Here is a 23,485-nt window from a genome sequence, read left to right as displayed (position 1 = left end):
GGCCAACCAGCCGTAGGAAAGGCAGCCCCCTCTTTCCTTTTCCTTTCCTCTCTCCCTCCCCACCGATAAAAGAAAAAAAAAAAAAGATTTTTTTTTTTTTTTTTCCACTCTGGCAGGTGGAGGTGAGAGGGGAGCATCCCTCGGGATGCTGTTGAAGGGAGGGAAACTCCATTTCCAGCGCCACCTCCTCACCTCACTTGCCCTCTCTCCAAGGAGACTTCGATAGTCTTTTTTACTTATTTTTTAAAATGTTGTTCTCTTTTAAACAAGCGTTTTCCCTCGTCTCAAGCCCAAAACCCCAAAAGCTCCCAGCCCGACTGGGACCTCAACCTCACCCAAAATGGATGAGCGAAGGTGTCTCCCCAGCTCCAGACTTCATGAATGAGTGACCCCCTTCCCTTCTCCCCATCTCCGGCTATAGATTGATAGATATAGATATATTTCATGAATGAGCCGAGGGTCCTCCCCGCCTTCCCCCCCCCCCACTCCATCCCTGCAGAGCCTATAAACAGCAACGGCCCCTTTACAACGATTCATCACAGGACCCAGAGCCATCCAAGCAAGTAATATGTAGCCTCAGATCTGGTATGTCCCACAAGACAGAGCGCCTGCTAATTAATAGACAGTGATTCCTGCGAGCAGCCCGAGCAGTCTGTAATATGATGAACTTCCTTTGTACCGGTGTCACCACAAATGTTTCTGATAAGGAAAAGCATCCAAGGATCAAAGACTATAAGCTTCTCAATTTCCTCAAGCTGCCTCTACTTTTCCTCACCTACTTTTTCTTTTCTTTTTTTTTCCTTCCCCTCCCTCTCCCCTTCCCAGCCCCTCCAAGGAGATGCAATCCTCCCTTTCCAAGGAGATACAAACCTCTCTTTCCCTTCCGACAGCCCTGAGATCCGCTCAAGTGCAGGGCTCAAATCCCAAACCTTGCCCTCAAAATATCATCATCATCACTTGCACCGTTCTATTCTACCTTAAAAATCTCCGATTCTGGTTCTCGCCCTCCCTCCCCACCTCTTTCCCACTTCTCCCCAACTCCGGATGACAAATGTCTTTATAAACAGGCATTAGCTGACATCTAATTTCTTTTGTGGCAAGATCATGCCAAGTGCGAGTGCACGACGCGCCCTCCCGAGCGGGTACCATCCCCAGCCCGGGATGAGGAAGGGTTTTTTGGGGAGGGGGAGATGCCAGCAGACTCAGGGTGGGGGATGCAGCAAACCTCCCACCCCCGGGCAAACAGGCAAAGCTGCTTCCCCATCCCAACCTCTCCTCCCTCCCTGCACCTGCGCTTCCCAATTCCTTTTTTTTTTTTTTTTTTTTTTCCTGGGAGAAGGTGACAAGGAGCCTCCCAAACCCCAATTCCTGAGGGCTCTGGTTTCTCCACCTCCATCTTCAAGGCTCCTGGGATGAGGAAGTGGTGCCCGGCAGGGCAGGAGCAGCTCCCACCCGGGCGTTGCCCCCATCCCTTCCTCCGGCTCGGACCCCTCCGCTACTTCCCTGTCTGGGACCCCCCTCAGCATCTTCTCGCCCCCCCAGAAAAAACAGACTGAAGTTCAGACTAAATAAGGAAAAAAAAAAAAAGGAAAAAAAAAAGCAAACCCGAGTGGTGGAGAAGAATAATGTGGCAGCTGATTGAAATGGGCTTTTTTTTTTTTCTTTTTTTAAGAATAGTCTCTATAAATATATAATATTTCCAAAGCTCAGGTCTTAAGAGGGTCCCTTATTTGCTTATTTCTTTTGTAGCAAACGTAATTTTCAGAAAGATACTTCCTCCCCCCCCCCGCCTTACCCTAATGCTCGAGTAAGTACCTTACAGCTTTAAGGCCAGTGTTATATGTGCTTTAAAATCCTGCCATGTAAATTCCCCTGAAAAATTTGGAAAGCTTCTCGGGGGGGCTTTGGGGATGGGGGGTTGGGGGGGGGAACTGGGAGAGGGGGAGGGGGAGAAAGGGGAGGTTAATCCGGGTTTAATGCTATGATGCAGTCACAGGACCAGGGCTAGGCTGATTGTGTTATCTCTTCCCAACATTTGGGTCTCCCATATTTCACCCAGCCAAATAGCTGCGAGAAAAAAGTGCGTATGGAGGCACTCCTGACGCCTCAGGAAAATATGTTATTAATATCTAAATAACTTCCCAATACTGTCTCTAAATCTCCCCTTCACCACTCCAGATGATGAATTCGTTTGAAGTGTTCTCCCGTCTCATCTTTTCAGTGTCTCTCTCTTTTTTTTTTTTATAACCAGGCTTATTTCAAACTAGTAAATATCTAATTCCTTTAACCACACTGCAGACACGTCTCTCCCCTCTTATATACAATTCTCATTTGGAGACATCCATATATACATGTCTCTATAAAAGAGAATAAGCCCCAGCACAGCCTTAAACTACTACTTTAAATTATTTGGGGGTTAAGAGCGGTGGAGAGTTTTTTTGGGGGGGAGATCTGTTTGTTTCTGCACACACCTGGATCACACATTTCCCTCACAGTCTTTCCCGGCCGCTTCATTCAATCTCTGCCTTTTCTCTCCTGCCCCAATTAGGGGTGAAACCTCGGATTAGAAATAGGACCTTCCAGCTTCCTTCCTCTTCTCCTCTATCGCGGCATCCATCTCCCCCCGCATCCCCCAATATCTACTTTCCTATCCCTCCCAGTACAGCGTAATCTACCATCCACCTTCAAATTAGAGATTCTTACACCTAAAACGTATTTCCTTTCCCATCAGAGCTGAACCCCGGGCATCCCACCTGCCAGCCAACGCTCCTGATACCCATATTTGCCTCATATTTTCCCCGGTCTATAATTGAAGCTATTCTTCTCTCCCAAAGAAGGAGGGGGGTGATGTAGAAAAAGAAAAAAAAAAAACCCACAAACAACAAAAACAACCCAAACCAAACAAACCCTGGATCACAAACATCTCCCTTATATTATTTCACTTCCTACTGTATAATTGAACCTCTCTCCCCGCATCCTTGTCTTAAGTTTGTTTTTTAAAACGCCTTGTATTAGATTATACTCGTTTATTCCCCCTTCCAACCTTATCTCTCCTCCTCTCTTCTCTCCTTCCCGTCACACTCGATTTAGGAAGGAGTTTATCTTGCAAACATTTGCCTACTTTGTTTATGTAGACCAGGTTCTGCAGCTACTCGTTCCCAAAAGCCACTGTTTGCCTTTGTAATTGTTATCTGTGTTTATTGTTGTACCTCATTTGTCTCAGCTTTTTTTGTGACATGTAAGCTCCGTGTGTGCTCACATCCAGCCCCCCCTTCCCTTCTCCCTCTCCTTTTTTTTCCCCCCTCTCCTTCTCCTCTCTTTTCTCCTTTTCCCTCCTCTTTCTCCCTGAAATATGCACAGAATAACTCAGCCTAAAGCCAATGAATTGCTTGACACTACCCTATCTCTTTCCTGCCCCCCATTATTAGAGCTGATCCCACTCGCAACACTCACAAATCCCGCCTGGTCTCTGTTTGATTAGATTGCCAACCTTTCGTAATCCCTTGATTTGATGAAGTGTCTATTCTCTCCCCCCTCCCCAAGCCCCCCCACATCTCCCTTCTAAACATACATTTACAGAGAAAGCGCTTGTTGGTTTTAAATCGATGCAGATTGTTTGCTGATAAATTGACTCCGTATCCCCTTCTCCCCCCCGCCCCCCCTTCCCAGCTTGGGAAACAAAGCCCCTTTCCAGGTGTGTGTGTGTGTGTGGGGGGGGTGTCCCCCCCTCTTTCTCCCTATCCCTTCCCTGAGCCTAATTAAATTTGGCAGGACCTTGTACCCCCGGTCCAAACTGCTCCCCCTGCCTCCAGCCCCCGAAAAAATCCCTCCACAAAGCAGTGATGGCCACCAAATTAAATCGTTATCACCTCCCAGTGTCCAAATATCCCCCCTCACTTCTGTTCCCACCTGTACGCGTTCCCCACCTCCAGTAAAAATAAACCCCTCTGCTAAGCCCGGCTTTCCCCATCCCACGCCCTGTTTCCACAGTGGGAATCAGAGGGAAACCCGATCGGTGGAAGAAACTCCGGGCAAGAAAGCGGAGTTCAGAGACATAAAGCGAGCGAGAAAATGAATGTTAAAAATCCCTGTTTTCACCCCAAATACAAAGCAGTGTGTCTCCCCGCTGCCCGGTACCCTACGAGCACCGCACAAGCCCTGAGCATCCTCTGCACCATCCTGCCCCACATCCCGCAGCGAGGCACGACCGGCCGCCCCCACCCGCGGCCGTGGGGTGAACTTCCTTCTCCTCCAGTGCGGGCAGATCACCTTCCCCATAACCCCCCCGAGCCCCCCTCCTCCCTGTTCCACTCGCGTCTGGTTGCAATTAATACCCCGCCAGGATGAGGCCTCGCCCCCGCCCCTGCTCCTCCCGCATTAAAAGCTGAGCACCTTCCCCAGCACCCCCTTAGATTTAGGGTTGCCCAAATGACACCCTCCCCCCCCCCCAATCCCCACTGAGCATCTCGGATGTGCGGGAGAGCAGCGCATCCCCCCACGCGTGACCCTCCCTAATAAACCCCACCAGCCGTAATAAATAACAACAACCCCAAATAATAATAACTCGGTCTTAACAAGGATAAAAAAAAAATAAAAAATAAAATAAAATAAAGTGAAGCCTCATGAATATATGCCCAGGGCTAGCTGGAGTGAGCCGTTTAAAGATGAAAGTGCAAAGAAATAAAGGCTCAATTTAATCTGCCTTAAAACCCTTCAACTTAACGTTTGTGCTGGGAACTCAGAGAGTGAGTACTGATTGGGGATAAATACATTTCTTAGCATGCCTTGGAGCTATTACACCCTTCTCCAACACAGCTCCCTATTCAACAGCCACAGTTTTCATTACCAGCTCTAATAAGTCTTAACATTATTAAATGCCAAGCAGACGATAGAAAGAAACAGGCGCAGGGTGGAAGCTTTCTTTAACACTTAAAAAGAGAGAGCATTTAGGGCTGTCTTCCTCCGGCTCCCCGCGAGGAGAACCCGCAAATGGAGCAAAGGTGTTTGTCAAGAGGAAAAAAAAAAAGCCAAAACAAAGTTTTTTTCCCCCCCTTTCCACCCTGTCCGCAATAATAAAAAAATACATTAAAATAAAAATACATTAAAAAAAAAGAAAATAAAAGCTAAACTCAAATCCACGCGGTAAAAGCGGAGTTGGGTGGAGAACAAGTGTCAGGAGCGCGGGAGTAATTTTATTTTATTGGAAACCTCCCAGGAAAAATGGGGGGGGGGGGGAAGGAGAGATCTCTAATGAATATTCTTATTTCCGAGCCAAAAAAATAAAAGGAAAAACATAGAACGCGCACCCACCGCCTCCGAGTGTTTTACAACTTGAATCATCAATTACCTTAATTGGGGGCCATTAAAACTTTTCCAGACGGGAAAATACACATTGACGGCGGTATTTTTTAAATTATTGCTATTATTTTTTTTTAATTATTATTTTTTAATGACACTCGATCTCGTGGCGATCGCGGCAGCGCTCCGATCCCACCCGCTGCCAAATCGCCGCTTCTGCCCATTGATGCTCCCCCCGCCCCAAATCAAAAGCAAAAACCCCAAAACAAAGCTTTTTTTTTTTTTTTTTTTTTTGGCGGGTGGAGGGGGCGATTTCTCCGCAAATCTCCGGTAAGAAAAAAATAAAACCAAAAAAAATTAGTGATAAATCAGGATTTATCTCAAGGGATGGGAGAGAGAGCGCAACCTGCGCGCTCGGGGGGTAACGCGGAGCTCCGCGGGCTCCGGCATCAGGAATTTGCCCAAATTAGCCCTCGATTCAAACTGGGCTGGTTTCATACAGAAATGGGGGCTCGTGTTTTATTTGTCCGCGATGTTACTCATGAAGGAAGAAGGGAGCGTTTTGTTTTCCTTATTGACACGCACTTCTGCGTGTTATTAATGAATAAAAAGCCTCCAGCTCCTTCCCTCTTCTTTATTTTGGGGGTGGTGATGGGGAAAACGCGCCCGGACAAGGGTGGGGCGAAAATAAAAATCAATCAGCAGTTTAAATTTTTTTATTTTTTTTTTCCAAGCGCTGAGGCTTGAATCAAATAAATCTTAAACTCAAAAAATTCCCCCCCCCCCCCTCGCCAATAAAATTAAAAACACCCCAAAGTGATGGAGGGGTGGTGGGGGGAAAGCTTTTCGCGGACACAATAGCCCCGATTTGCAAATGAGCAGCGCCTGTTTCCAAATCACAAGCAACATTTTGCAACGTCCAACGGCTCCCCTTTTTCCAACAGACGGTCCTATAATATTACAAAACTATCTAACAGCGGGGAGTTTTGAATAATTTATCTCCCTTTCTTCCCTTCCTTGGCCCTTTGTCCCAACTTTTTCTCCTCCTTGCAGAATTTTGAATGAGAATAGACAAGCCCTCCCTCCCCCATCCCTTTACTCCGTTTTTAAGGCAGCCGAGGGTTTTTCCCCCCTTCTCCCCCCCCTTTCTTACCCCCCTCCGCCCCCCCTTTTTCTTTCTTTCTTTTTTTTTTTTCCTCATTCTACTGTTTGCTTTTGTGGTCAGGAATCTTTTGCTTATAAAGCTTCAATAGACTTGAAGGTCTTTGTAAGTGAAGTTCATCTTCAAGGTTGGGGGGAAGAAAAAAAAAAGAAAAACGAAAAAAAAAAAGAAAAGGATCGGATCCTTAAAGAAACCCCTTTTGTGCACCTTCCTTTAAAACTCTCAGGAACGTTTGATGGTGACACGGAGAAGCTTTTTTCTGCCCCAAATTTCCCCCCACTTCAATATTTCCCCTCTCACTCGCATTGTCTCAAAATTGGGAAAACTTTGGGAATCAGTAAGAAACTTTGCGAGCGATCCTCATCCCCCCCCGCACTGGGGACCCTTTCCCTATGGAAAAGAACTCGCACTCCGACACCGACGATATCGCAAATCCCCCGAAACCCCGACCGACTCAACCCCGACAGGCCCACACCATCGCCATTTTGCCATCAATTTTGGTGAAAAAGAGCAAATCCCGATTTCCCCAAGCCCATCCCCAAGACTCGTATAATTGCTGTTTTTCCCCCAAAAAAAGCGCTGAGCTCTGCGACACAAGGAAATCATTTTCCACTTAACCCGGCGCAGCAGCTCCTCCCTCCCGTTGCTTAAAACTTCCCCGTCTTTACAAACACCCTCATTGACAAAACTCAATTATGGCCCCTAAAAATGCCACATTTCCTTCTTTTTTTGGGGGGGAAGGTTAATCATATCTCCAACTGAACTTGCCAAAAATCAAAATACACTTGCCGCAACGTCCGGCTCCGGCCATGCCTTGTCCCTCAGCCCACATTTATGGCACAGGAGCTTGAAAAAGTTTAATTTTGCCTCCCACGAGAGGAGATGACAACAGGATCCCCTGCTCTCCCCCACCACCAGCCTGGCCTCCAGCCTTCCATCAGAAGCACTAGATTTCTTTTTCCCTCGTTTCATTTAGGGCTGCAGACCCCCCTCCTTCCCACTTGTTTCCTCCCATCCGAGGACCCCCCCATCTCCCCTCGGTGCTTCTCCGGTGCTGGTGGCCCTGCGGCAGCCCCGGCGCAGCGCCCATCCCGGCTTCTCTAATTGATATTGATTGGCCAAATCGGTCAACTGTCAGCCAGAGTTTCAGGGGACCACTTAGAGAAATCTGTTTAACAAATTCATTTAGGAATCGAGAGATGCCTCCTCCCAACCATCTCCTTTCCGTTTAGAAATAATTCGATCCGGAGCAAAGCACCAACAACTCTTCCTCTTGGGAAAGGAGCCTCTGCCTGAGGGGTTGAGGACCACCTTCCCCTCCTTGGGAGGAATCGCACCCCTCGCCTCTGCCATCAGTCATTTTCAGAAAAAGACAAGCACAAGAAGCTTTGCAGCCACCCCCTCTCTTATTCTTGGGATGGAGGGATGTGTCCCCTCTCCTGAATGTCCCCTCCAGCCCCCGGGACACGCACGGGCCGCCTTTACCTTTGTCGCCCAGGATGCCGTCTATGCTGTGCTTGGCCTTCTTCTCCCCGTCTTCCTCCTTCTTGTCACAGTCCTCCTCTTCCTCTTTCTTCCCGAATTTGATGCGTAGCACACGGCTAATCGAACTCACTAAACCTCAGACAGTCAAAGACAAGAAGGCGAGTATAAGCTGCCTGGGAAGGTGAGGTGGGAGCCGGTTGGGAAAACCCAAGCCGGAGCTGCATGACTTGGGCAGGAGGCCTTGCACGTGCACGGAGGGCACCCGCACCCCCTTTTTCCCCAGGGGTAGGCACCTGCCTGGTCCTCCATGCCCTCCAAAACACCCCCCCCCCCCCCGAGTTCACGGAATTGCTAAGGTGGACACACTCATCACCATGTCATTCCCCCCCCACCCCAAGACGCCCATCACGAGCAGCACCCGATTGAGCATCACAGCCAGTGCAACACCCCAGGGTGCACCCCCAGGGTCACCACCTGCCTTGTAACAGGAAAAGGCCCCCCCCCAATACCCAGCTTTCACCCCAGCCCCAAATGAGACCCTCACCCTGAATTCAGCCCTGGGCCCTGTCCTGGATCCTGCTTTGTGGGGGAGATGTGACATGCAGAGGAGGCTCAGACCCCCCCAAAAACCAGAGGGGAACTCTCAGCCAGGACCTAATGAGCTCACACATGCCTGCAGACCCAATATTGGGGTACGGGGTCACTTTCCACCAGGCATGGGGATCCCTGCCCAGCGGAAAAGCTTCTCCGCAGCCCCCACCAAGCAAGCGAGTCCCAACGGGGCAACTGGGTCCCCTTTAACGCAGGATTTGGGGTCTCCCTCTGTACCACAAGCCCCCTGGCTTTCACAGGAGTCAGAATAACTTGGGAAAACTGGTTTGTTTGTGTTTGTTTTTCCAGCAGACCCCAGCATGGCCAGGGCACGAACCCTCTTCTCCTCCTGTTAATTTGCTGCTGTGGGTTTGCTTGGGATTATTTATTTTTCCCCCCTCCCCTATTTATGTTTTATAGCCCCTGGAAGCATTTTTTTTTTTGTGGTTTTAATAATTTCCCTTTATCTTCCTGCAGTTATTGGGGTGTCCTTCTTGCCAAGCTGCCTTCTCACCTGAGGGCACGGTGCTCCGGTCGCAGTGCCCATCTTTCAGGAGCCGGTCTCGAATCTCCCAACTAAACATCCCAGGGTTTTCCCGTTTGTATTCCTCGATTTTCTTCTCCACGTCAGGAGTCGCAACCTGCTTTTGTGATCAAGGGACAGCGGTCCGGGCCCGCGTGTGCAGGAGAGGGAAGGGGAGAGGGAAAAAAACGCTTTTAATTGAAAAGAGAAGCTGTTCAGCTCAGTGCAATCCTGCTCATCCCGGTTGCTGGTTTGGGGGTTAAAAATAGGGATTTGAAGGGGGATAAAAGGAGGAAAATAAAGCTGGGGAAAGGCCTTCCTCTCCCAAATGTTGGCCACTCTTAAAGTTGTGTCTCTGGGGGTCGAGATGAGCCAGGATGGGTTTATCCTGAGCCCCAGGGAAGGGGCAAGGAGACAGGGAAGGGGTACAAGGGATGATTTTGTAGGGGGGCTATATACACCCAGTGATTTATTATTCCCTGAAACACCCTGACTCGCCACCTCCCCACAAACTGGGGCCAAAGCAAATCCTCAAACGCGCCACTTGTTGCGCATGGGAGAAGGGAGAAAAAAAAAATCACTTTAATTTATTCATAGCCTTCAACTCAGCCCCGGTTTCTACCCATCGGTGCCTGCAAATTGCAGCTTTATTAAAACCTTCTCCCCTCCTCTCCTCTTTCCCTGAAAAATTCATATCTCCCTCCCTCCCTGGTAAAGAAATCTTAATTTTTTTGGAAGGTAAGGAGGGTGGTTTAGCTCGGTCCCCGCATTGCACTCACCCTGGGCTTGCTCCCTCCGATGGCCCCGGGCCGGATGGAGCCCGTCTCCTGGTACCTACAGAGGATTTTGGAGACGCAGCCGTGGGAGACCCGCAATTGTCGGGAGATGACGCAGGGTCGGATGCCGTGATGAGCCATTTCCACGATTTTATGCCGAATGTGGTTGGGTAATGGGCGACCGTTGATGAAAACCCCTCCGAGCTGGTTCACCCTGCCCTGACCCAGCGGGGTGGAAACTGGAGAGTAAAAAAAAAAAAAAAAAAGGTAAAACCAAAACAAAACACACAAAAAAGCCGACGAACAAAACAAGGAGGGGGGAAAGTTAAAAAAGTGAAAAATACGGCAAAAAGAGGCTCATCCCTCCCCGCACCTTCAGCTTTTCACCGGGGGTTTGAGTTTTTAAAAGAAGGGAGAAGCCGCTCGCCCGTCCCCTCCGTGTTTGGCCCCGCAGCACCGGGAAGATTTTCCCCGTCGGTAAAAAAGGAAAATAAACCCACCCGCAGCCTATCACCCCCGCCGGGTTCGTGCCTCTCCCTAGATATTTTTTTGGCGTTTCACACCTGTGCTTTAAATCACAACCGACGTTTTCATAGGGTAAGATTTAAAACCACATCGCGAAGCCCCCTAAAAGTTCCCATTTTCTCCCCTAAAAAGCGCCCTCCGCTTCTTGCTTCGAATTACGGGGCTGCTTGTTTTCAGACAAACTTTTGGAAATAACCTTTTAAAACACCGTCGAGGGCCTTTTTTTTGTGGTTTTGCTTTTTTTTTTTTTTTTTTGTGGGTTCTTGTTAAGCGGTCTGGGGAGGTGCGGAACAAGCGCCACTTCCCCGACACCTTGCGCGGCGCATCCCTGCCCGGAGCGGGGGTGGGAAAGCAGCGGCTCGTTAATCCCCCTCCCCAATTTGTTTTATATCTCGCAATGTAGATTTTGGAGATTAATACGATTTCACAGGCTGGAAATTCAAAAAAAAAAAAAAAAAGGAGGGGGGAGAACTCAGCTGGGTAATTTGCAGAAAGGCTGGAGGGGGCGAGGGACAGAGAAGGCGGGGGTGGAATTTTTCTCTTTATACAAAGAAAAGTCGATTCCAGAAATTGCCTCGCGATTTAACAAGAATCATGCACCACTAATTCCAAGTCACTTGGCCGGCGCTCCCTGGATATATCATTATCGACAGATAACACTCGAGTGGCCAATTTTACATTCAAGAGGTACTAAAACCACCGGCCGCTCTCTCTTTTCATTATTCCCAGTCATGTTGTGCAAATATTGTTGTAATCCTTTGATCCTTTCCCTTGCCGTCTGTTTTACTTCATTTGCTACAGAAAAGCACTTCAACAAATCCCCCCAGCTTGTATGTTTTGCAGCCTGCGTGGTTTTCCACAGCTTTGAGTTTCGCCACTTGATCACGGGCAGGATGAATTTTTCCTGTTTAATAAATGCGAGGAAAGGGGTCCTGCTCTAATTCTGCCTTTTTTCCCCCCCCTCCTCACGGTTTTTTATTCCCCCCCCCCCCTTACACAGCAATAATAACCCCGTAACACAAAGGAAAAAGCAGATGATGGGGAAAGTTGATGCGCTGCGAGGTGGGGATGACACTTCGAGAGGTGACAGCTACAAAGTCCCCCCTCAGCCCTGGCCAAGGACATTTCGGCTGCTCGTAGCCAGCGGATAACCCCACTTTAAGGTTGTGGGTTTCCCCCCCAGCCTTGTTTTTAACTTTTCTAGAGGAAAAATAATCGATTTGGTTGATTTCCCCCACTTTGTCGGGGAGATTTAATCGTCGCGGCATTTGCGGCTTTAAAGAAAAAAAAAAAAAAACAACAAACCGTGAGAACCTGTCCCCAAAAAATCCGCGAGATGCCTGAAACTACTAGAAATACGTGGGGAAAAAAATAAAGAGACAAACATAAAACCACATCAAACAGGCAAAACCCGGTAATTTCGCAGGGGACGGAGCAAGAAGGAGCTAAATATGGGCGAGAAGTTGGATGCTCGGGTCGGGATATTTCCCCCCCCCGCCTCCCCGGCTGCAAAGTTGAGCTGTATCCCAACCCGGAGCAGCCCAGCTCGACTCCCCCCGGTTCTACCGAGGTGCTGGAGAGGGGGAAGGAGCGGTTTAGAGAGGTGTTTTTCCCGGACCTACCTTCCAAGGGGAAGCCTGTGCGAGGGTAGTTTTGCCCCGGAGCCGGGCGCATCATCCGAGGCACCGTCCCGGGCAGAGCTGCCATGGTAGGGGAGGGGGGGTCGGGGCTGCGGAGAGGGTCTGGTCCAAACCGGGGTGTTGGGGGGGGGGGAGGGGGGTCACCCCTTGGCCCCGGGAGAGCCGGGGTGGGGGGTGAGGGTGTCGCGGGGATGCGTCTCCTCGGAGGCGAAGCGCTTCTGTCTTCCAGCCCGCGGCTGCAAAAGAAGGGAGAAATCTTTGCTCCGACGGAAAAAGAAATAAGAAGAATAAAAAATAATGAGAGGGGGGTGAGAAAGAGGGGCGGGGGGGGGGGGGGGAAATCACCCACCAGAAATTTCTCTTAAAGTTTTAGGGCTATGTCCCGACCGGCCTGAGCGGGCGCTCCGGAGGAATGTAACCCAGACTGCCGGGAGAAGCAGACACATCCAAAGTTGTCTCGGTGCTGGGCTGGGCTTAGGGCTGGGGGGGCGGCGGGAGGGGGGGGGCTGAGCTTCCCCCCTTATTTTGTTGTTGCTTTTTTTTTTTTTTTAAGTGGTTGGTGCCTGTCGCTTAAGGGATGCTCCTGATGGGGGGGGAGGGAGAAGGGGGAGGGCGAGGGGGGGGGCTGTCAGATGGAGGGTTTGGAAGTTGTTAAAGAGCCCAAGTTGGGGCCGTGGGGAGGACGAGCGAGCGGTGATAGGCTCCGGCTCCTTTCTTTTATTCCCGGCCGGGGAAGGGGGTACCAGGGCCGGGGCCGAGGGACCAATAAGAGGCAGCAGCTTCCCAATGCGCAGGCAAAGAGATGGGCTCGCCTTAGACAGATAGATATATTTATTTTTAATTTTTTTTTAGATGTTATTATTCATTATTAGGCTTGGCTTCCTTCGGACGGAAAGCCGGGGTCCCCCCTCCCCCGGTTTGAGAACATCTTAAGGTGAAAGGAGGGAGAAGAAAGTTTAGAAAAGGGGCTGTTTTGGGGTTTTGTTTGTTTTTCTTAAGAAAGTTGGGCGACCTCAGAGCATCCGTGCGGGTCCCAGTGGGGTAAACCCGGGGCGAGAGATGGGGGGGGCTGATCCCAGCCATAAGGCTGCAGCATAGATTTTAAGATAAAAATATTACTAAAATAAATAAAATCCCTCCTTTGCTGCCCCTCCCGAGCCCGGAACTCTCCGCCCGGTCGGACCCACCGGTTGATGGGAGGCGGCTCATCTTGCCCCAGGCCCCCCCCACCCGCCCCCCCCACCCCCATATAGCGGGACGGGATTAGAAGCAGCTGAGCTGCCTCCTTCACCCAGCCCCAGGTACCTCCCTCATTAACATCACATTTTTAATTAAGAGACAGGCTCCGAGCTGCCCAGCTGGTACCATTTGGGGGGGGCACCCCCCCCCCCCCCCCTCCGGTGCTCCCCCAGGTTTTCTCCCGCGAACTGCCGGCTCGCTCGCAGAGCCGGGGACGGGCTGAACGAATAGTCAATGTCCTCCCCATCCCCAAAAAAAAAAAAAAAAGATAGGAGCGGGACAGGAATCCTCCTCGCAGCGGGGCATGACGCCAGGGCTCACGGACCCTTTTGTTTGCAGCTGTAAAAGGACTTGCGGTGCTAAACCGCTGGAAACTTCTCTTCCCCCCCTCCCTTAAAAGCATCGGGGGGGGGAATAAAGCAGCCAGCGACACTTCTGACCCGTCCGCACCCAAAATGTGGTCCCTAAGTCTCCTCCCTGTCCCCTTCGAGGGCATCGCAACCCTTAATCCCCCTCCTCTTCTCCTGGTGCTGGTTTTTGCCTTGAAATTAAATCCCAGGCTGGACCCTCTCCCAGTCCGGCCACATCTTCATCGCTCACCCTCTTCCTCCCGCAGCCGCAAAGCTCAGCCTAAACCCGCACCCACCTCGCTGCACGGCCCCGAGGTGGTTTTCCTCACGTTTCCAAGCCTAAAATTCACCCAAATTCCCTCTCTCCCCCAAAAAACCCACCCAACCCACAGGACGTGGGAAAAAAAAAAAAGCAAGAAAATTGAAATTCTTTCCAAGGTGTCAAGTTGCTCCCAAAGTCTCCTCATCCCGGCTCAGGCCCGACTTTAGGGCTCCAGCAAACGAAAATATAGACTTTCTCCTCCTCTCCGCCCCCAAAAAACACCAATTCCCGAAGTTTTTAGGGAGCAAAATGTAAGGGGCAGAGCTGAGCGGGAGCGGCTCGCAGCCCCTTCCCGACCACATTCCTCCAGCGCGGCAGTAATTCAATTATTTGCCTTTCATTCGCTGAGATGGGAGGAAAGAGCCTGGGAATAAAGTTGAAAATTAAATGTTTCTGCTCTCCCAGCACCGGGGGAAGATTAAACTCCAGCAGCCGAGCCCGGGGTCCCCCTGCCTTCCCCTTCGCTCTAAGGTTACCTAACCTGGAGAACAAAATATTTAAAAAAAAAAATCTCACATCAAACAGCATTTGTTTTCCCTTCCTCCCCCCCCCCCCTCGAATTGGGGTAAGATTCGACACTTTCAGGCAAAAAGAAAAAAAACTTCACTTTCTCCTCCAGCACTTGCTGCCAGCTCCGAGATTCCTTGATTTTTTTTTTTATTTATTTATTTTGATTTAAGCGATGCGGGAGTTATGTGACAGTAGCCCTTAATTCTGTTTTGGGGGGCGGGAGGGAGGATAAGGGGGTGCCGAGGGACTGTCCCAGCCAGCAGAGAAGGGGGGGCGGGGGGACGACACACGGACTCTCCTGCTGCAAAGCAATTTCACAAATCATTTTTCTAACAATTAAGGAGCGTGCAGGGGTGAAATGGCGATTTCACATGCAGATTTGGGGGCTGGGGGGGTGGTGTATGTGTTACCTGCAGCCAAGAAACCGGCTGAAAAAGGGAGAACCCCCTTTTTTATTTTTTTTAATTTTTCCTTTTTTTTTTTTTTTGGCCCAGCGCTCTGCTTCATTACCCATGTCCACAAAAGAGAGACCCCTTCTTTTCTCTCCTGGGAGCAGCGAGCAATAGATTAAAAACAAGCATCAATCAGGAAAGGAGCAAGTAAGTGCTTAAAGGAACAGGGGCAGAATTCCTTCCCCGCTTTCCCCTTTCCCTCAGCATCTCCATGGTTTCCTAAGGTATGTTTCTGGTTGATAAATGCCGTATATCGCTATTCCCTTTGGAGAACCGGCTCGTAAAGCAGCGCTGAGAGCCAACTCATACGCAGAAGGGAATGGGGTTGGCTTTTATTTTTAATTATTTTTAGGTTTTTTAAGAGCATCTCTCACCCCCAGTATCCATCCCCTGCATCCTTCGAGGGGTTTTTCCAAGTGCGAGGTGTTGGATGGCTCCTTGGAAGGGGGGTAACATCACCAGGCTGGGGGAGGAAAGGGTTGTCTATCCAATTTTCGACTTGAAAAAGATGCACACGGGTTCATTAAACCTGCCCAGAAAAATCACCGGGGCACGAGCCGCCCTAATAACCAATTATTAATTCTGATTCTCCTCAAAAAGAAAAGTCCTACTTCAATTCTATCAGGATGCCATCCCATTTCTAGAGCCATGCGGCTCTAGAAGCAAGAAATCAAGTCAGATTTCAAGACAAGTCAGATCCATCTCATCTGGTCAACTAAAACCTGAAGAATTTGGTCGCGATTTCCCCCCCCCCTCCTCTCTCCACAAGTAGGATGCAAAAGAAAAACCGCCCGAGGATGAATTATTTAATGAAAAGTTGCTACCTTCTGCAATTACAAGAAGATTACTAATGTGGGAAGGTTTTCCATTTGAGATCCTGGAGTAATAAGCATTATTTTTTTAAGCGATTATCCAATAAATCTCTCTTTAAAGGGTGATAAATCCACCTTGAAAACTGGGGATTTAAAAAAAATATTTCTGAGGGACTTCCGCATTTTTTAAAATGACCATTGGAAAAAAAAATCGTGAAAGGAAGAGTAACATATTCAGCCCGAAGTGTTTGTTTTTTCAGAAAACCCAGAAAGGAGAGAAGGGATATTTGCAGCAAAGAGAAGCTCAGGAGAAAAATAAAGGGGCTGCTTGGTTAAAGAGGTGGCTGAGAACTGGAAAAGCAGCTCCTGGTCCAGGACCAGGGAAGCCAAGTCCACCCCATCCTTCATTTTTCTTACTTGCATTAATTTTTTCGTATTTGCATTAAAACCCAGAAGCTGCCAAGCGAAGCAGATGCCATTTGGGTGCAGACATTTGGTGCCTGATCCTACTCAAGCCTCTTGAGGCATCCCTGACCTGCTGATGCACAACTGCCTTCCCACATCCCATGTCCCAAAAGACCCCGAGTGTCCCCCAGGTATCAGAGGTCCTTGAGTAAAAAAAGCTCCTCAAAGGGGGCTACAGGCAAAAACCCAAGCAATTCATTGCATTTATTGCAAAAATCTGCTGTTGATTGCAGGTGGGTTAGGAGGAAAACAGGATAGGGAAGGGAAATTTCAGGTCTTTGCTTGGTTCTCCAGCTCCAGAACATGGCTCTCAGGTTGCATGGAGAGTGTCATGCTGGTCTCTAATTCTCCTACTTCTCTTTTTTAGAGGAACAAGAACCAGAGATGCTCTTAATTGCATCGCCAAAGAAGAGAAAAAAAGTCCCTTTCAATGAGACCATGGGGTTTTGAAGCCTTAAAGCAGGGAGAAAACAGTTTCCACTTCCAAGACTATTTCTAAAGGAAAAGTTTGCACTTGTTTTTTAAAAACACAGAGTCCTCCTGCACTGTCAAGCTCTGCAAGGCACTGGGTCAGCCATGCCATTAATTTATGTATGTAACAGGAATTAATTTTTTATTTTTATTTTCTAATTCCCCCTAGGGAAGGCAAGACTCAAACCAAAGAAGAAAACTCCTCCAACATAGTTCCCCATCAAGATGCCAAACAAAAGGCAGAGTGTCACCGCACCACCAGGCTCCTTGGATCTACCTCTCCACTGGGTCGGGTTTAATTTGCCCAGGGTGCAGTATTAATAGGATGTAAGCTGCGCCCTTGAACAATTACCTTATCAAAGCATAACATCTATGGAATGAGCAAAGTATTTTCATTAAACAAATCAAAATAATCAGGCTGGCAAAGGCCTTGTTCCTTCTTTGAACCTGTAAGTGGCTTTAGAGATATTCGACAGTACCACACCAACTTCTATTCCACTGGTAGTCCCCGCTTCGTTTTTCTAAAGAAGATTAACTACTCCTTGCTAAAAGGCTCAGTTCTACTTTTGTCAGGGTGCACAGACTAATTGGGTTTTCCCTGCATACAACAGGATTCCTGTACTCCCGTTACCAGCCTCGCTTCCCATTTCACTTGGCTTTTCAAGACGGGGGGGGAACATTTTCCTCCACACATTTGGTTTCTTCCACGTTATGCATTAGAAATAGCACATTGAAATAAGACCTGACCATGCATGGTGAGCAACCATGTTGAGAGGTGCTGCTGGAGCAGAATTAAAGGTACAAGCAAGAAGGGAATTTCCTAACTTGCACCTTCCTGGACTTCAGTAAATTATATATTTCAAGGAACAGGCTGCTGGAGAAGATGGCAGGGGATGCGGCTGGTCCCAGAGGGAAAACACTGATGCTGGGCACCTAAGGACCAACATGCTTTTAGAGAAAAGGATGGTCTGGGAGCAAGGGACATTGTGATTTTAGGGTGCCTTTATGTTTTGGAAAGCTCAGCTTCAGGCATGTTAAAGATGGATTTACAAGAGAGAGCAGAGCACCTGCCCTCAAATAATTCAAGCTGCCTCCACACTGGATATACACCCAAATCCCTCATTATCTGGCTCATAACTCACCTGTTCCCAGATTAGTCCCACTCCAGTACTAAGGAGGACCAGAACATTTCTCACTCCCATAAAGACATCACTCTTCCTTCCTTATGCTGGGAAGGTAAAGAAAGTCCACCCAGATGCTCGTATCTAACAGCCCAGCTACTCTCAGTGCTTCTACGGCTGCCTGAATTTTCTGGGAGCTGAATCTACAGTCCTTGATGTAGGCAAGAGGGAACACTGAGCTCCATGAAGTCCTTGGAAAACCAGGACACAGGGCTCAGCTCTGTCCCCCAGCCTGGTCCGACCTCAGGAAATCAGCATGGAGAAGACCATGGCAGCAGCAAGAAGTAGTCCTGGAAGAAATCATGAGCACAGAGGGAAGGAAACACAAAGGGTTTGGTTTGGTCTTTCCTGGAGTGTAAGGAATCAGATGGAGCCAAGCTGCATATTTGTCTGGGTGAATTAAAAGCACAATCCTCTCTTCCCAGAGGGAGCAGTTGCTTCATATTTATACATTTAGTCTTACAGGTGTAAAATAGCTTCCCTTTATGCTTATATAATAATTTTTTCATTTGAATTTCAAGGCTTTATTCCCTTCTTTGGATTCAAGTCTCCTACCCGAGCCTGATTCTCCGTATTGCCATTAATTCCTTCATCACAAAAATGAATTCCATTTAATTCTCTATAGCAGTTGTTAAGGTAGATCAAAAAGTGCATTTGCAAAGGTTTCTTTCCCTTTCTCCCTTATAGTTTCCAGCTCACCTGTGTCCTGAAAAGACTTGAATTTGAAGCCAGGGCACTATTCCCCACCAGTTCCTCTCACTGCTGACAAGAAAGGGATGGACAGGAGAAGCCCTTTTTCTTCCCCCAAAGCTCCCAGCTTGAGTAATTTCAGCCCAACTAGGATTAATAAGGTTAATTATTGAGACCAGCTGCAGACACAGCTTACCTGTTCCACCAGATGAGTTATCACTAGGTAAAACCTGACCACAGTTGAGTTGGAAACTCCAGGGACTGCAGAACCCAGAGTTTCCAAGAGGAACAGGATGAAGGCAAGGAAATGGTGAGATTTAAGGGAAAACTTCACCAAACCTGCTCTTAGAAGCACTATTGAAGCACAAGGTGACTGTGACCATTCAGTACCCTGAAACCAGCACATCCTTACACCACACTGGGTGGAAACACAGCAAGAGCAACTCAGCTAATCAATATAGTGATAGAAATCAAGCGATAACAACAATATAACACTCACACAAACCAGATCAGCCTTCAAAAAGTGACATAATTATATCAGGCTTACTACTGTAACTTCATTTTTTTTCAGAACCTCCTCATTTAAAGTCCTTCATGTAAAAATCACTTGGCATCTCAATGTAAAACTTATGGGTTTTTGTTATTCTCATTTCAGTTTTGGTCAGGCATTTAGTTCTAGTATCATATAAGCAGAGCTGCTTTGGTACTAACTATAGCATGGCACAAATATGCTGCTACAGCAATAAAAAAGGAAAAAATAAGATAGCTAGAAACCCTCTTCTGATGCTTAATTACAGCATTGATAATTAAAAGTCACACAGCACATCGTCACTATAGGTAACAAACCTCAGGATTATACATCATGAAGCAACATAATAACAACATTTTGCTTAAATATCTGATGGTGTATAATAAAGCACATACCAAGGGCTGGAGACCAGGATGCTGCCCAGGTACAGGAAAAGGAATTTGAGGAACTGTTGACTTTTATAGTGCTGGAACTCTCTGGAACTCATCATACAGGAGGGGGCACAGCACACCTGGACCATATGAGCTTCAGCTGTGATCATTTGTGGGACTGATTGGGGAGATGTTCAAGGGTTTAGCTCAGTTGCTTTGGGGCTCCCAAGGAGCACAAGTAGGTGAAACAAGCTCTTAGTGCTTGATATAATTCTTCAGCTTATTTCTAATGTTAGCAGAAGGTGGAAATGCATATATAAAGCAGCAGAAATGGTTAAGCCTTGCAAGCTCTGGAAAGCTTCTTTTTTTTTTTTTTCCCCTTCTCCCCTTGGGCTGGCTTCTAAAACATCAAGGTAAGTGCTATGTAGCTGCTTAGGTTTTTACTTTCAAAACCTGACAATTTTGTAGTTTTCCTGGTCTCTGAACTCAAATAGACCTTATGTAATGACTTTATTAAAGTAGCTAAAAAACCCCCAGTGTTTATTTCAAAAGAAATGTTTCTTTTTGCTGTTATCGTTATCCTTAACTTTATGTAGCTGAGCTGAATGTTTATTGCTCTCCCTTTGTAGGGGTTTTTGAGGTGGGTGGTGGTGGGTTAGTGCTGGGAGGGCAGCTCAGATGAAGGAAAACACTGTAGTAAGTAACCTCATAGTGAGTAAGGTGGTAGTAAGGAAGGTTAGGTCTCTACAAGTGACTCCAGACAGGCTGGAAGGGCTTTTTCTGCTCTGAGGAGCCCTGTGTTGGGGTGGGGGGAGTGGAGTTTGGGAGAAGGGATTCCTGAGTATCAGCAATGTAGATAAAGATGTGGATATGGGAATACACTGAATTCCCTGGGGGTATTTCTTATATTAGCTCTATATTTTTAATATCAAGCTAAAGAAAACTATTGGATGAGTGGTGTGAGCCTGAAACAAGCTGGTTTAGAAGCAAAGAAGTCGATTTGTTTTGAAGGAGGCTGGTTTGCAAACTTCCCTTGTGGTGGCCCTTGCTGAGGGACTTGGCTTTATCCTTAAAATAACTTGTTTAACTCTTCCTTTTGCTACAGGTTTCTTTATTTAACTTTGGTGGGACTTCTTGGTAAAAGCAAGGTAATATTTCTGTTACCCCCTTGCTGTCTGGTGCACAAGATCTGTAGGGCAATGATGGTTTGTAAATCCTTCCAGGGGCTGGTCCTGAGTTTCCAAAGAGTTGTAATTCTGCCGTTTCCCTGGTCTAATTTTGCATCAGGCCATACATTCCTTCCTGAAAACCAGTTTGAATTTTGGATGCTTCTAGCTCTGGGCAAGAGAAACAACAAACCCAGGGGAAGAAAAGGTTAAATCCCACCGAGCAAACCTCCAATTCCCCCTCTTTCATTCACACCAGGTAGCTTCTAATTACTCCAAGAGGAAAAAGGTCAGGAGGTGGGAGGAGGCTGCCACAATAGAGAGGAAAATGTTTTATTAGCTACTGAGTTAAGGGCTCCCACCCCCTGCCCGGGCGTACCCCTGCACCCCGCTACTCTCTGCGTGCTTAAGACTCTCAGCAATGCTGAGCTGTTTCTTGTAGGTGATACCTTTGATGGCCAGGTATTTAAGTGGGTGAACAAAAAAGTCCTTATATTGGTTGTTTTTATATGACTTGAATGCTTCATTGTGATTTCTGTCTGAATTTAGGTTAGTGGGATGCCATTAGCGTGGGCAATGTTGGGTGGAGAAGAGCAGCTCTCTCCACTTTGGAGCTCTTGGTTGTAGTAATGGTGCACGTGGAGCCCGAAAACTCTGTCTCTGTCTCCATCGCTGCCCAGAAATGCTTGGGATGAGGGATTATTTTCTTCCCATGCAGGCAGTAACGCTACGTCCTGCTTCTGTAAGATGTGTTGTAAGACCTTGCTCAATTTGAGAAGCTGTTTGCTTTTCTACTATGAGGCTCAGTGGTGTTTCGTCTTCCTTTTAAAATGTATTTTTCTAGCCTTTTTTTCTCATCCTATAGTGATTACCCCAATTCACAAGAAGACAAAACATTCAAGGGGGAACGGGGGAAAACCCAGTCTAAGAAATGCATGTTTTTTTTGTCTGAAGGAGATAAGTCTTCAGAAACACAGAAAGAAATTTGCACGCAGCTCAGACTCGTAGTGCTTAATCTCATGCAATCATCGCTGCTGCTTGGGTTGGCAGAAGAATAATTAAACAGATATTAAAATTGCAGTTGGCTGTCACTGAAATCTAATAGGGACCCTGGTGATCAACATCTGAACTGCTATTTGGGGGAGAGAAGTCAAGAGGAGCTTCTCCTGGAGGGGTTCTCTCCATCCCTGATGCAACAAGCTGGATCTGGAGTTGGAGAGTGGTGGTGGGGTTTGTGTTGTGGTAAGATCTGCAGATATAGAGTCCATAGGAGCAACCTGAAGGATAAATCCTCTTAATCCACCTGAAGTCCATATATAGTAGTAGTTTTGCTTGCATGTAGCCAAGGCTGGACACAAGGTCATCGGAGATGCTCTTGACTTAGTTGAGTCTGGTGCTGAGATACCAACTGTGTACAAAGTCCATGAGATCTTTTGTAGACTGGCTTAAAAAAAGTGTTTGAAAACAGCAAGAGAAGGAACTTTATATGATAGATAATGTTAAAGAAGCAAAGGATGGATGTTGACTCAGAAGAGCCCCTTGGTGCGTGGCTCGTGGGGATTTGCTTTAACTTGGTGCTGACTTTTAAACATTTTTATTTATTTTTTTTTTAAATTGAGAACAGTTCAGGGGCCTGAGATGAAAGACAATCTGGTCACTAATGTGCCATAAAGTAGCGTGAGGAAAAAAAAAAAATCGACTGACAAACCCAGTAAATAAGGCAGGAAAGTATCTTTTTTTTTTTCTAAGAGTCAATTCTAATTTCCTGAATTTTCATTAGAAAGGAGGGGCGAGGTTTATTCTTTCCTCTTAATTCCTCTCCATAATCAATTGTTTTGCTTTAATATGTGGCACAGGTGACAAAGTGTTGAAAGCAGGTAATTTAATTGTTTTGCTTTCAATTTACTTCAGTCTTTGAAGGGTGGACTCCTGTTTCTGGCACTGTTTAAGCCTATGGAGATGTCCATCCCTGCACTGGGAGAAGGATCATGCCCATGTGAACAAGGGCATGGTACTGGTGACACCCAACTCCTCGGACAGCAGCGGTGCAGGATCAGGTCCCCAGAACACAACCACGGGAGGAGATTTTGATCTGAATTGTTTTGGCCAAAATCCAAAGTAACCCGTTGACTTCAGTGCGGTTACTCCGGCTGGATGGACGCCCGGTGTAACGGAAAGCGGGGCTGGGGGGTCCTCTCCTAAAAGCACAGATTTAACATTCACAAGTTACTTCTCAGCATTAGGAAAAACAAATTAACAAGCCTCCGAAAGGATTTCTTCTCCTGGAACAGTAAAATTACTCCTTTTTTTTTTTTTTTTCTCTTTATCCCTTAAAACTAAAATCTTTCCATCTTCAAAACACTTCTTTTGGGTTTGGGATTTTTTTTTTTTTTATTTTGCAAGCTATTACCTGTATAATTTTTGAAGCCCATGGTTATATTATCCTTGGATGATGCAGTATCTGTAGAAGAAGGGTCTTTTGCTCTAACACGCCGGCTGCTCTTGACTGTTTCCTATTGATAGGAGATAGAGCAGCATGGAAAATAGCCTGTGCGAGGCCAGGTAAAAGGAGGGAAGTCAGGGAATCTGCTCAGCATACAAAACCACCCGTTCCCTTATCATAATCCATAGACCCACTTTCCTAACATCACCTCCGCTCTTCCGGGGAGAGGAAGAGCTATCTTCCCAGGCTGGAAAGAGCCAGATAGTAGACGAGCCGCACGCTTATCGCCCAGCGCAGCGGGCGTAATGGGAACTGGAAATTGCTCTAAAAGAAAGTTATTGGGGAATTAACTTCTAAAGGGTGGAAATCCTCGGAGGAAGGGGGGGGTTTGGGATCTGTACAGAATTAAAATCAGGCTTTGCTTGGTCTTGCTCTGTTCCTGGGGAGTTGAAAGCCTCAAGTTGGCTGAGTTTGGTGGGGTGGT

At 47.5% G+C, this 23,485-nt stretch overlaps 1 protein-coding gene across 4 annotated transcripts in view; it reads right to left on the bottom strand.

Annotated features, from left to right (window-relative positions):
* PAX7 (paired box 7) overlaps nucleotides 1-12,067 on the bottom strand; it is a 99,647-nt gene extending 87,580 nt beyond the window's left edge. For 2 of the 4 annotated variants that reach the window (XM_086625530.1, XM_086625532.1), the window contains exons 1-4: nucleotides 11,983-12,067; nucleotides 9,839-10,074; nucleotides 9,051-9,180; nucleotides 7,946-8,080 (exon numbers count right to left, since the gene is read on the bottom strand). In XM_086625530.1, coding sequence (XP_086481656.1) covers nucleotides 7,946-8,080; nucleotides 9,051-9,180; nucleotides 9,839-10,074; nucleotides 11,983-12,067 — 586 coding nt within the window. The remainder of the gene's footprint in view (nucleotides 1-7,945; nucleotides 8,081-9,050; nucleotides 9,181-9,838; nucleotides 10,075-11,982) is intronic. The other 2 variants (XM_086625531.1, XM_086625533.1) reach the window with 1 other exon arrangement.
* Nucleotides 12,068-23,485: the final 11,418 nt, after the last annotated feature.

The sequence above is a fragment of the Tauraco erythrolophus genome, chromosome 23, assembly GCF_009769465.1.
Source record: "Tauraco erythrolophus isolate bTauEry1 chromosome 23, bTauEry1.pri, whole genome shotgun sequence".
In the NCBI taxonomy this organism is placed as follows: Eukaryota; Metazoa; Chordata; class Aves; order Musophagiformes; family Musophagidae; genus Tauraco; species Tauraco erythrolophus.
The sequence above is the reverse complement of the archived record's forward strand: the minus strand, read 5'-3'. Positions and strand labels throughout refer to the sequence as shown.